The 13,068-nt window shown below is 33.9% G+C and overlaps 1 protein-coding gene across 1 annotated transcript in view; it reads left to right on the top strand.

The window, feature by feature from the left end:
- SGCZ (sarcoglycan zeta) overlaps positions 1 to 13,068 on the top strand; it is a 1,066,277-nt gene that overhangs the window by 864,069 nt on the left and 189,140 nt on the right. The window contains exon 3 of the mRNA XM_005606355.4: positions 1,753 to 1,854. Coding sequence (XP_005606412.2) covers positions 1,753 to 1,854 — 102 coding nt within the window. The remainder of the gene's footprint in view (positions 1 to 1,752; positions 1,855 to 13,068) is intronic.

Below are 13,068 nucleotides of genomic sequence, written 5' to 3'. Positions count from 1 at the left end.
TTCTCAAAAAAAAAAAAAAAAAAAAATGAATTCCTTCATCCTATCCCAAGTTTAGTTCAAACAGAAACCATAACTTTCTCCTTCCCTGAGAAGATTGAGACTTCACCACCTCAAAATGTCTTAGTAGTCATTTTCCTTGTCTGACTTAAAAAAAAAATGTCCTTCAATTCTTACTCAAAATTCTACTTCATTGACTTTCTTTTTTTCAGAGGGAGAGGGGGTATAGGATGGGGCCATCATAATCTCTTGGTTGGGTGGGAAGTGGATAGAGGCTGGGGCCATCATGATCTCCTGGTTGTCCTCTTATACTCATCATAGCCTCCTGGAATGTATAAAATACTTCTTTCCAACCCACAGACCTAGTCATTATCTAAGACTTGGTTCTATATATATCTTTCCACGTGGGACTTGCTCATCCGCCATGATAGATTCAAGCATACCTTAAGTACTCATCACTCCCCAACCCACTTTCTACAGATGGATAAATATAAGAATTTTTCAATGACACCTCAAAGTTAGAAAGTCCAAAGCTGAACTTATTTTTGCTATTGAACCTACAAATTTCACTATTCCAGTTTTAAAATGTCACTGCATTTCCTCATTTACTCATAGTTGTGAAACCTTGGATTAATAGTAAATGCTTCTCTTTTTAGTATCTCCAGATAAAATTAGTCATCAGGTCTTCTAAATTGTTCTCCCATCATACTCTTCACACTTATCACAAAGTTGTACGTAATTACTGATACTCTGTCAGTTAGCCCCACATGGTACTCCTACCTGATTGATCTTAAAGCTTAACTCTGATCATTTCAAGCCTTTGAGCTATTCAAGAAACTTGCTATGTTTCTTTCTTGGAGGCTGACGTGAGTACAGATGCCTTAACTTTGCATTTGTGGCTTTCCTTTCTCTGGCTTAAAACATACTTCCAGTTGTTTTCTCTCACAGTATTCCATATATTAGCTAGACTGGATGACATACTGTTTCTTAAATGCTACCAGAATGTTCATGTTGTTCCTCCCTCTACGGACACGTCATGTTGAAACTCCGTATTCTTAAGGCCTTTATCACAGTGAGTCTCTGACTCTGAAGTGGTTTACTCTCTTACCAGATTTGAAATCTTCTTTAATTCCCATTAGCACTTTGCTCTTATGTTTTTTTATTGATTTTACTCTGTTTCATAAACGTTATTTGTGTACTTACTTTAGCCTCCTCATCAAATGTTGTTTTCTAAAGGAGAGGACACATGTTTTACTCACGATTTCAATACTGGAACACTGTGCTTACTTATACTAGAAAATCATTAATTAATTACTTATTGAAATTATTATACAAATATGACTATTTGAATATTGTAGAAATATGTGTATAACTGTAATGTAAAAACATCATAAGATCTCTCTGCAAAGTTGTTTCCAGTAGTCAGGTGGCAAGTATCATTATACTTAATAAACAGTTGCACTGGCTGATGCATGAAGAAAGTACAGGATTTACTCACAGATAGCTCCTAGTCTCTGACAGAGCTGGGAGAAGATACAAAATCCTTTATACTCTCTTTTCTTGTTCATTTTAAACAGAGCCCTCTATATGCATGCAAACTGCTGCAATCATTCATTAAGTAGATTCAATCTCTCATTTTCCTTAAATCATCACTGATTTGAGCTTACTGTTTTCTCAACTTAGGCCTAAGAAAATTATGGCCAGTTATTCATTCTCTAATTAACCTAAAAGTGAACTATATTTCATTGCTTGTAGGATGGTATGGGAAATCTGAGAGTCACCAAGAAGGGAATCCGACTTGAAGGTATATCTGAGTTTCTACTTCCATTGTATGTGAAAGAAATTCATTCCAGAAAGGTATGTGATACTGGCTTTGGCTTACTGTAAAAGATAATTTAGAGGTTATGTTTAAATTTGAAATAGGAGGACAGAATCCCCTTTTCTCTTTAGTATCTATTTAGTTTCCTTAAGCTAAAGACTTATTTAAAGAGATCAAAACAGTGAAACAATTGAAAACTCAGTGGAGAAGTTTAGTTTCAAACTGACAAATTAGAGAACCATTTTGAATGAAACTGCCGTGTCGCTTTTGTTAGTTTATAAAATTGCCCCTTTAGTTTCAATGGGCAACAGTTTAAATATCCACAGTTAGAGTAATTCCAAAAGGGGCATTTCATACATCTTGAGTAATTTTTGCAAGAAGCATTGACTTGAATAAATTATTTTAATTCAATATATTATAAATCTTTTCAGCTTTAATGGACATGCATTTTCTAAAAGGTATGACAAAAAGTTTTAGTATAGAAATTAAATTTATTTCTGGGTGTGCATTATTTAAAACAAGTGAGAATATTTATCTTTTCAAATGTGTGTGTGTGTGGTATGTGTGTCTTAACAATTAGCATGCTAAAAATCCAAAGATTGTAGCTTAGGCGTTGCTCGTTTTGACTTAGGTGTGTTACTTCTCAGAAAGTAGTATTCTTGGGTACACCAAAATCTGACTAGAATCTTTCGATTCCATTAGGAATTCCCCTGGGATATGTGTGTATGTGTGGAAATAAATTTATTAAGACAGAAAAAATAGAAAGCATATTATATAAAATGTGGAAAGATTCTTAACCTTAATTTGTAAATATGAAAGTCTATTTTAGGCTAGAATAATGTTTTAATATTACCAATATATTAGCAAATGAGTTGTGTACTAAGCTATAATTTGATAATTTGCTTCAAAGTTATATTTTCCCTTATATATCAAAGTGAAATCGGAAGATTCTTGTTCATAAAACTTCTAATTAAGAAAAGCATAGTAACTTTAAATTTTATTTTTCTGTATGTGAACCTGCAAAGCTTCGCTAATATATTATATTGACTTCTACCATGGGTACTGGAAATTTTATATTGAGATTAATTTACTTTCTGGATTTTGGTCAGATGAATAACACAATAGACGTATGTATGAATACCGGACCTTACATGATTAAATTATAAAAGGTGATGAAATTTAAAATATAAAATTTGTTTGGTTTTTGTTTTATTTCACTTCTATGAAAACTACTAGTTAACGTCTTCCCTCCGATTGGAAGTCGCCACCACTGTTTTCTTCTTGTGTTTGGCACTACTAAACAGTTTAATATTTGAAGAAAGGAAAAGTTATATATGAAAATCAAGAAATTACTTAACATAGGAGGAAGATGGGAGTAATCATAGGTAGAAACTTCTTTGAAAATGCATCCTATTGATAAGTCCAGGGACACCAAATAAAGATTTATCTTCAAAGCCACTTTAGAAGAATTTAGAGTGGCTGCCAGGGAATACAATTTAGAGAAGGATTACGAAGCTCTCTGCCAGCAGGTGGATCATAGAATTTATATATAAAGAATTGTGTTCATTATTTTATTTATTTTACTTTTTTTGGTGAGGAAGATTTGCCCTGTGCTAAAAACCGTTGCTAATCGTCCTCTTTTTTTAATTTTTTTGGCTTGAGGAAAATTAGCCCTGAGCTAACATCTGTGCCAGACTTCCTCTATGTTGTGTGTGGGATGCCTCCACAGAAGGCTGATGAGTAGAGTAGATCCATGCCCAGGATCCAAACCCGAGAGCCCAGGCCGCCCAAGTGAGCATGGAGCTCCAACCACTCGGCCCTAGGGCTGGCCCCTTTACCTTCGTTTTTAAGAGTATAACAACAGGTGTAAACTAGGATTCTCCTGGGAAACTATGTATGTTCCCTCCATCTATGGACCAAAAAAGAAAGAGTCCACTGACATTGCAGCATTGAAGTGTGAGGTGGTGGTAGTTGTGCTCCCTAACCTTTATCCCTGGGAAATTTCACAACGTCAAGTTTGAAAGCATTTTGAAAACCCACTATATTGATTGAAATCCATATGCTCCTTTTCGCATCTCAGGCCTGTTGTTTGTCCTTCGCACATTTCCTCTCATTATCCTTTGCCACTCCATAACTAGAGAGCGTGGCACCGTGCAGGCAGATGGGAGCAAGTTCCATCAGCAGTGAGACAGAAAGTCTGGTTTGAGAACAGAAAAAGAAGGAGACTTATTTACTCTTTGAAAATTTCTCTACATATACACTACAAAAATAAATATTTAAAATAAAGAGAAAAATATATCTTTTATAAGCAGTCCCCCATCAGGATTCTCTTGTCCATGAATGCATGCAGCTCTTCATCGTCTGCCATAAAGCCTATTCACGGTTTTAAAAAGCCAGCCACAGTTTCCCTGAGACTTAGTTTGCTCATTAATAAAGTGAGTTTGGTAGAAAATTATCAAAATTCTTAATTCTTCTGTTAAGAAAGAATACAAAAATTTAAGTAGTACTAGTAGAAATGAGATTTTAAATTAAAAAAATCTGTTAGCCATTTCAATCTTTCCATACATTTTCATGTATTCAAATAATTTTTAAGTTAAAATGTCAAAATTCCTATAGGTCTAAGATAAGGAAATCTATTAAATTTAAAAGGTACTTACAAAGATTCAATTAAACTGAGAAAAATACTGCTGTGTACAACAATTCTGATTTGTGCAGATTTATTCTGATATTTTGATTTGTGTGTGTGTGTGTGTGTGTGTGTGTGTGTGTGTGTGTGTTTTCCTGCGTTAATGCCAATGAGTTACCTTCTCTGTATTTAGCAGCATCTGCTCTGAAATAAAGAATTTTCTTACTTAAAGTTACTTCTGGTTAGGTAGGTATTAATCCTACCCATGGAACAGTAATAGAGAAATTTCTGTTGATCAGAAAATAAGTTCCCCACAGACATACACATCTTCTCTCCTAACCTAATAAACCATGGGCTGTTTCTATTCTACGAGTTAACTGACACCTTGCCGCACCATCAAATTTCTATAGATATTTGAAGTTCTATTGTTATTCATTGCATGCTTTTAAAGAAACCAACTTTTTCTAAGTGAGCCATCATATCAGTGCTGTACAGAAAAAAATACTATATTCTATATTTTAAACGTCTTAGAATTCAATGCATCTTTCAAAATTAACAATATTATTTTCAGGGAGTAAGTACTCACTTAACATTTTTGAAGTTAAATATATAATTTTCTTCAGATAGGAAAAACACGAAGGATATGGAATTTGGGTCTACCTTACATGGATGATAACCATGATGTTCTGAATCAATTTTCAATGCTCATGGTCTAACATTAGGTCAACATCTTTGAAATGTCAGGAAATTAGGACATGTAATCACAAGGCTTTTTTAAAGAAATGTAGTTAGAATATTTTTTACCAAAGTATCATGAGTCCAGAGTACTAAGATGGTTAAATTACCTACATTTCACTGATTCTTTCAAGAAAAATTTGCATCATGCAGTTTTCTAGAACTTCAAGTATTACTCAACTTCATCTACTACTAGCTCAACAAGCTGTCTTATTTTTTCCTGTTCAAGGATGCTTAGTTAAGGTGGTACCTCACCACTGACCCCGATCCTGGCATCCTCCATGACAGATAGTTGAGCCAGGGGAACAGCTACCAGGTAATTCTAATTCCAATAACTCCACAGCAAAGCAAAGAAGTTCGTTTTCTTTAAGATTCCTGTGTTAGCAGAGCTGTGAGTAAGGCTCTGCTTTCTTCTTCATGCCAAGACATTTCACTTGGCTTCCGAGCTCTGATGCTCACTCAGTTCTTAGTTATAACGAGTTTTTAACCTTGTGTGTTCAATTCTTCATTATAGAGCTCAGACACAAAGTCATGGGGCCAGGCAAGCTCAGCAACGTCTTTCCTGGTTACACAGCATGCTAATCTCTTGACTCTGTCTCTTTTGGGTACCTTGGCAAATCTCTATGCAGATTTCTTTCTCCCATACAAGCCCACTCATACCAATAGATATCTAGGGTTTCTATAATCATCTTATTATTATCATTATCATATTACATTTAGATGTTTAACAGGTGAAATTTATTATTTTACTCCAATGTCTTTATTCAAGTTAAGAAAAACCACAAAAATCATCCTAAAATCTTGACACTCAGAAAAAAAACCGTTGACATATGATGAACATCATCCTGGTTACATAATTATATGTCTGCACAAATAAAAATATAAGTATGTAGAAAGACATACATACTATTTACAATTAGTATGTTATATGTAATTTTCTTGAAGAAAAATAATCTGAAACAAATTGGAAAGAATTGCTTAACATAAATATTTCTTCACCACAGGAATTTTTTTTTTTTTAAAAAAGCTTGTCTTTCATGGTTAAGAATAAAAGATTATGAATACCATTAAGAAGCTGAATGCATTAGCTCTATGTTTTAATTTCAGATAGTGTTCATTAACTCCCTGTGGTGCAATTTGAGATGATTAGCTCCTCTCCAATTTGTCCTCACCCTTCTTCAGTTTCAGGGTTTGGTTATTTTTGATAATTATAATATTTTAAGTTTGTCAGAGTTCATAATATTTACATTCTCTTCTGCAGCTTTAATTGCCTTGGCACTTCCCTCTTCGTTCTACCTATAGATGGCTGCAGGACTCACCACCAGTCTTCCTTGCATTATGGGTTCTCCATGACTAGATTCATTATTCAAATTCCTCCTTTACTGGTATTTCATTGTTAATTACTTTTGTTTGTTTGTTAATCTTGAAATATTTCATGCTAAAGATTTCTGACAGTTGCCTTTATTCTTTTCTGGGAATATAATTCGTGGTTCATCCCTCCTTCTTTTCCCTTTGCTCCATTAAATTCTAGCACTGAATATTGCCAGGAAAAGTCTGACAGAAGCCTGGTATTTTTCTCATGTTGATGACATGAATGTTCTGCCTAGACACCTGATGTATTTTTGCCATCTACCTTCTTTAACTTGAGGGAACTTTTCTCTATTATATCACTCATTATCTTTCAGTTTTGTTTGTTGAGGTCTTTACTTCAGAGAAAGCAATAATTCGTATGTTGGATCATCTTTACCCTTCACAGCTGTCATAATTTCTCAAATTATTTTAACTCTATATTTTTCCTCTGAATAGAAGTAAGTGTCATTATCTGGAGTCTTTCTTCTATGCTATTAGTTTATTTTTCTCCATATGAATTTTCCTTAGCTCTCTCTAATTCGTGTATTTTACGCATAAGGGTGTTGTTTTGGTTCTCTGCATTTTCCTTAGGTCCGCAGTCTCCTTTTCACTCTTACTAGGTTATTTTACTGTCTTTTAGCTCTGGTTTTATTAAAACTAACTTTTTAACCTTCTAAAATTTAAAGCATTGCTTTACCTAGTTTAAATTATCACTGATGAGTCACAATTTGGGGTAGGGAAATTACTGTCTAACAGTTCTGTTTCACTAGAGAGATTGTTAATGGGAAGGGGAAGATAGACTGTGACCATTGTCTCTCATCTGAAGTGTAACTAAAAAGAATTGTGCCAACCAGATATGGATTCTTTTAATTCCGTGGGTCTTAGTGGCCCTTGCTGCCTCTGTGGAATTCTTCCAGTGGTACACCTAGCCCCAGTTCTTGGTAGATTTTTCCAGGACCATCTACTTTACCATCCTCTTTTCCTCTATCCAGATTAGTTTGTTTAGGTTAGATTGCTCTGAAATACAGAAACACTCCTTTTTTTCTCCTGGGGATATGGGTGAAAGCAGTATAGGAATGCACACTATCTGTTGCTATGAAATAATCTCTTTCTTTTCCTTGCTTCCACTTTTTCAAGCTTATAGCATAAGCTTGTATCAAGAGATTGTTGGCTGTTCCAAGAAGAACTTAATTTTTAAAAGAAATAATTGTAGTTTAATTCATTAAGTAGTGAGGCAGAGAAGTTTTTGAAAACTTTTCTATTTTGACATACAGTATTAAGTAGGATCCTTTTCTCCTTCCTTTTTTTCCTTCTTTCCCTTCTTCCTTCCCTCCCTCCTTCCTTTCTTTCATGGCCAAAAGTCCCCAATGCCATAATTTGAATAGTCCATTTTTCCCATCACTGATCTGAAATTGACTTTTTTCATACACTGCATTTTTAAATGTACATAGATTTATTTCTGGTCTCTCTTTTCTGTTCTATTGATATACTTGGACTAAAACCAAAGTTTAACTTTAAGGAATATATTTTATAACTGATAGAGCAAGTTCTTTTTTATTGCTCTTTTCAAAAGCTTTTGCCTATTGCGCATTTTCTCTTCCAAATGAACTTAATAATCAGCTTTCAAGTTTCATAAAAATTCCTGTTGGGTACTTAATTATGGTTACATTTAATTTGTGGAGAATTGACATCTTTATAGTTTTGGGTTTTCCTGTCTAGGAACATGACTTCTCACTTTATTTATTTGTCTTTTTTTTTTTTTTTTTGAGAACTTACTTCATATTGCTCAGCAACATTTCTTAACATTCTTCCTCACGTCAGCATTACAAATTTCTTGTCGACCATTTTACAGTTCTACTGCATATGGGAATGGCTTTTCCATTCATTTTTCTCATTGGTCTTTGAACTTGTGTAGAAAAGCTATCTTTTTGTTGTTGTGAATATAATCTGGCCATTTTCTTGAAATTTCATTATTTCTATTGCATTTTACTTCATTTTTGTGGCTGTTCAGGCCGTGATTTTTAATTACAATAGCTAACATTCAGCCTACAGTAAAGCTCTGGAGTCTGATTCCTGGTTTCAAATCCTAACTCTGTCAATCAGTATTTTTGACTGATTACCTTATTTAACCTCTCTGTGCCTTACATTTATCATCTAAAAAATGAAGTTCATAATAGCCCTTAATATTTTTAAGGACTATGCTTCTATGGTTATTATTAGATGACATAAAAGAAGTAAAACCTGTACTATAGTGTTCAACCCAAGAAACAAATTGATTATTATTTTTAATGAATCCCAACATTATACTAAATGCTTTGCATATCTTAGCTCTTTTAATCCTCACTATTTGATAGGTATGATTATCAAAGAGTATATTTTGAAAGGAGAGTTTAAGGATTTGCTGACACATTGTAAATGGGATGTGAGAATAAGTGAGAATCTAACATGATATCAAGGATTTTGGGTCCGAATAGTTGCTATTAACCAAAGTAGGGGAAAGTGGAGAGTGGGAGAAGATTATGAGCACATTTTTAGAGCTGTGAATTTTGTCTATTAGACAAGGAGGGATTTCAAGTTAGGCAGGTGGATGAGTCTGAATTTTAATGTTGGAGTTACAAGCTAAACATGTATATGAGAGACCTTATCTATCTATACCTATCTATGAATTTAAATATATGAGATTAGGCAAGGATATCAAGTAAGTGAGTATAGATAGAAAAGATAAGGAAATCTACTGAATGAATCCTTGGGCACTCCAATATTGAAGATTTTGGAAAGAAGTGTAGGAACTCACGACAGGCTAAGAGGAAAGGTGAGTGATGCAGCAGGAAAGCCAAAAGAATATCTTATCCTAGAAGCAGAGAAAATAAAATATTTCCAGTTTGAGGGTGTGAAGAACTGTTTCTGATAAGCCAAGTAACATGAAGACTGAAAATTCATCCTTCTATTATTAGCTTGATTATACTCTAGTCAGAAATAAATACTGGGGTTTTTTTCACATTTTTAGATATCTATCAAGATGATTTTTATCACTTTTCATATTTAATATATTGAGTGAATTCTGTCAAAAGATATACAAACGTCAAAGCATCCTTTTATTCCTAGGACAAACTTTCCTTGTTCGTGTTGTAGCAATCTTTTAATAAACTGGTGAATGAAGCTTATTATTTTAGTTTTTGTATTTGCATATGTGCAATTTTACTGTTTTTTCCTACATATATTTTATTTTGTTTACTTTGGTAAGTTTTACTGTAATATTTTACCAGCCACACAGGATTCATTGAGAAGCTCTAATTTTTTTCTATGCAAGATATCAATTTTAATAACATAGGATTGCTTGTTATTGAATGTTAAGTTCAATCCCACCATGAAATTGCATAATTACTGTGATCTTTCTGATGCAAAATCTTTGACTAATTTTCTAATTTTTTTAATAAAAGTTGGTCTCTGTCATTCTACCTCAACCTCACTCACATTAATTTTTATCTTTTCCTATAGAACTATTCATTTTATGCAGACATATCTTTTAATCCTTAATGTTGTTTCTTTGTGTTTTTCCTTCTTTTTTATTTAGATATTCTGAATAGTGACTTGTCTTCTTACTGTTTCTTACTTAGAACAAGTTTTGGTTTTAATAAATTAAATCTTTTATTAATTTTTATTTTATCCTTAAATTTCCTTTCTCTACTTTTTCAAAAGATATTTAATCATTATTATGTTCCTGGTTGATTTAATTGAATGTTTGATTAATTTATTTTCAATATTTTTTGTTTTTAATAAATTCATTTAAAGCAGTAAAATTTGTATCAACTGTTTGGGCCATACTTCACGCGTCTGATAACATAGTCTGGAAGTTTTTAGGTTATAACTAGTTTCAAATTTTTATTTTTATTTTTATTTTTTTCTTATGCAAAATTTCCCCCCCAAAAGAGTTTAATATTTAAATTTTGTATAGATTAATTTGTCTTTGACTTCTTTTGATCCTTCTTACCTTGTATCGATACATATGTTCTTCATTAACTTCATGATACCCTCCATAGTTTTTAACAATATTATTTTGTCATTTGGCCACAGTAGCTGAGCTACAGAAATGACCGTAAGTTCCATGAGTCCAGGGGCCATGCCTATTTTAGTCACTAAAATATTACCCAGCAGATAACCCCTAACAGGCAATCAAAAACTGCTATTTGTTGTTTTTAATCATTTCTACATAGTGTAATTGATTAGGCTTTAATCTGAAAGGACTTAATTTGACTTTTATAAGAACCCTGTGAGGTGAGCAGTGTAGATAACTGTATTCCCATTTGGCAGAGGAGTTACCTCAAGACTTAGGAAATTTAAGTGTTGTGTCCAAAGGCTTAGGACTGGAAGCTGAGCCAGAATTCACAGCTCATGCCACTGCTTCTTCCTCCATCCCTCTTGTCTTTGTGAAAGTGTCTTCTGCAATTGTCTCTCTATACATTGTAGACCTGCAGGTCTAATTCATTCACAGTAAATATTTACATTCTTTCTGACAGCATCATAAATAAGAGGACTTTAAGTTTTGCAGGTTTTTTTTTTAAAGATTGCCACGTGAGCTAACAACTGTTGCCAATCTTTTTTTTTTTTTCTGCTTTTTCTCCCCAAATCCCCCCAGTACATAGTTGCATATGTTAGTTGTGGGTCCTTCTAGTTTAAGTTTTGGTGAACTTAGGCCTCCTCTGTTATATTCACCAAACATCTACAAATACTTCACCTAGGCTTCTTTACAGAGGCTACATGGACATGCTGGTTAAGGGCTATTAGCAGCAAACACAGAAAAGATAGCACTCATCTGTACAACAAAGTGCTTTTTAATATTTGTAAACTCAGACATCTTTGGTAGGATCCACTAACAGCTGAGGAAAATATTTAAATACAAACATAAGTAAATATTTATATACAATTTTTAGGTAATTCACAGATGCCCACGAACCAATCCATGTGTCCACTGATGAAAACACTGAACCCACCCATGTAACTACTCATTATAATTTAACAGTCCTGAACATCAAACTGTGCACTTTACAAAGCATTTTTGTACGTACTACCTTACTTAATCCAAACTGCTATAGGCGAGGAGATATTGTTTTCATTTACATATGACAATTCAGCTGTTTGAAATCATGCAAGCGAGTCTTAGTACAATGACTCCAACCTAGATTTCCTCTGCCAATTCACTGCTTTTTAACAATTCATAAAGTAATTATTATTCTGGGTATAAAGGAAGAATGTTTTTCAGATAATTCTATAGATACTAGGTCTGACCTGACCACTGAAAAATTTCATTTAAAAGGAAAATGAAAATTTTGAACTATTAGAATATACATTAATGACCAACTAAAATGTGTCCTATTACTTGTCCAAACTAAATAAAAATTTATCTTTCATTACCAAATTAAAAAACAAAACAAAACAAGTCACCTCACTCTCCAGACTAATTTGACCTATTCTCCAGAAAATCCTTATTTCTATTTATGTGTATGGAGCGTTGGACTGGAGCCATGGAAGAACATATGGGGCCAGTTTGAGCACAGTGGACCTTGTTTAGGAATGAGAGAAAAAAATGCCATGGCAGGAAATCCTCTTTCAACTAGGAGAGAGTTTGAAGTTACCAAATATATAAACCCAGGTGAACTTGGTTGTGGAGGTGCAATAATCCATGGATTTATTTAAAAAAATGTAGAGGGGCTGGCCCCGTGGCAGAGTGGTTAAGTTTGTGCGCTCCGCCGCAGGCAGCCCAGGGTTTCCTGGGTTCGAATCCTGGGTGCGGACATGGCACTGCTCATCAAACCACGCTGAGGCAGCGTCCCACATGCCACAACTAGAAGGACCCACAAAAAAGAAGATACAATTAGGTACTGGGGGGCTTTCAGGAGAAAAAGGAAAAAAAATAAAATCTTTAAAAAAAAATGTAGAGAGATTCTAAAAGGAGTCCTATTTACTGTATATTTTTTCCTGAGATTATGTTATTGTCCTCTCACTGGTGTTGTCTCTCAGACACCACTGAACCCTTAAAAGACAGGAAGATTCCCTCATTACCTCAAATTCAGTTGCTCTTATAAACAAACACATAAAAAAATTACGTGTAATGTACTCTCTCTAAGCACACATGCACACACATACACACACAAACACACACAAAGCCCTACACTTAGTTCTTTCCACAGAAAAGATGTGGGATAATAAGATAGCAAATTTAGAATAAAAGGGAAGGCGCACATCAGCTCAGATTGCTGTTCCGTACACTATCAGACTTTTGCGTTTTTACAATCTATTGCAGATAACCTGGAACAGGGATACGTTAAACATAGATGAAATTGAGATGCTAGTAAATATTATGCATCTTTTAATGCCTTACAATAATCTGATATAATAATATAATTCAGTGTTAGAATTATCTGCCCTCAGGAGCACAAATAATTAAGTTTCAAATACCTGTTACTTCATCTTGAATAGCTCCGGCTACCAATTATTAAGTACTTTCCATACATTTACTGCTATGTGAAGGGCCTGATATGCA

Source organism: Equus caballus, chromosome 27, assembly GCF_041296265.1.
Source record: "Equus caballus isolate H_3958 breed thoroughbred chromosome 27, TB-T2T, whole genome shotgun sequence".
Classification (NCBI taxonomy): Eukaryota; Metazoa; Chordata; class Mammalia; order Perissodactyla; family Equidae; genus Equus; species Equus caballus.
Note: the sequence above shows the minus strand (reverse complement) of the source record. Positions and strands in the feature narration are given on the sequence as shown.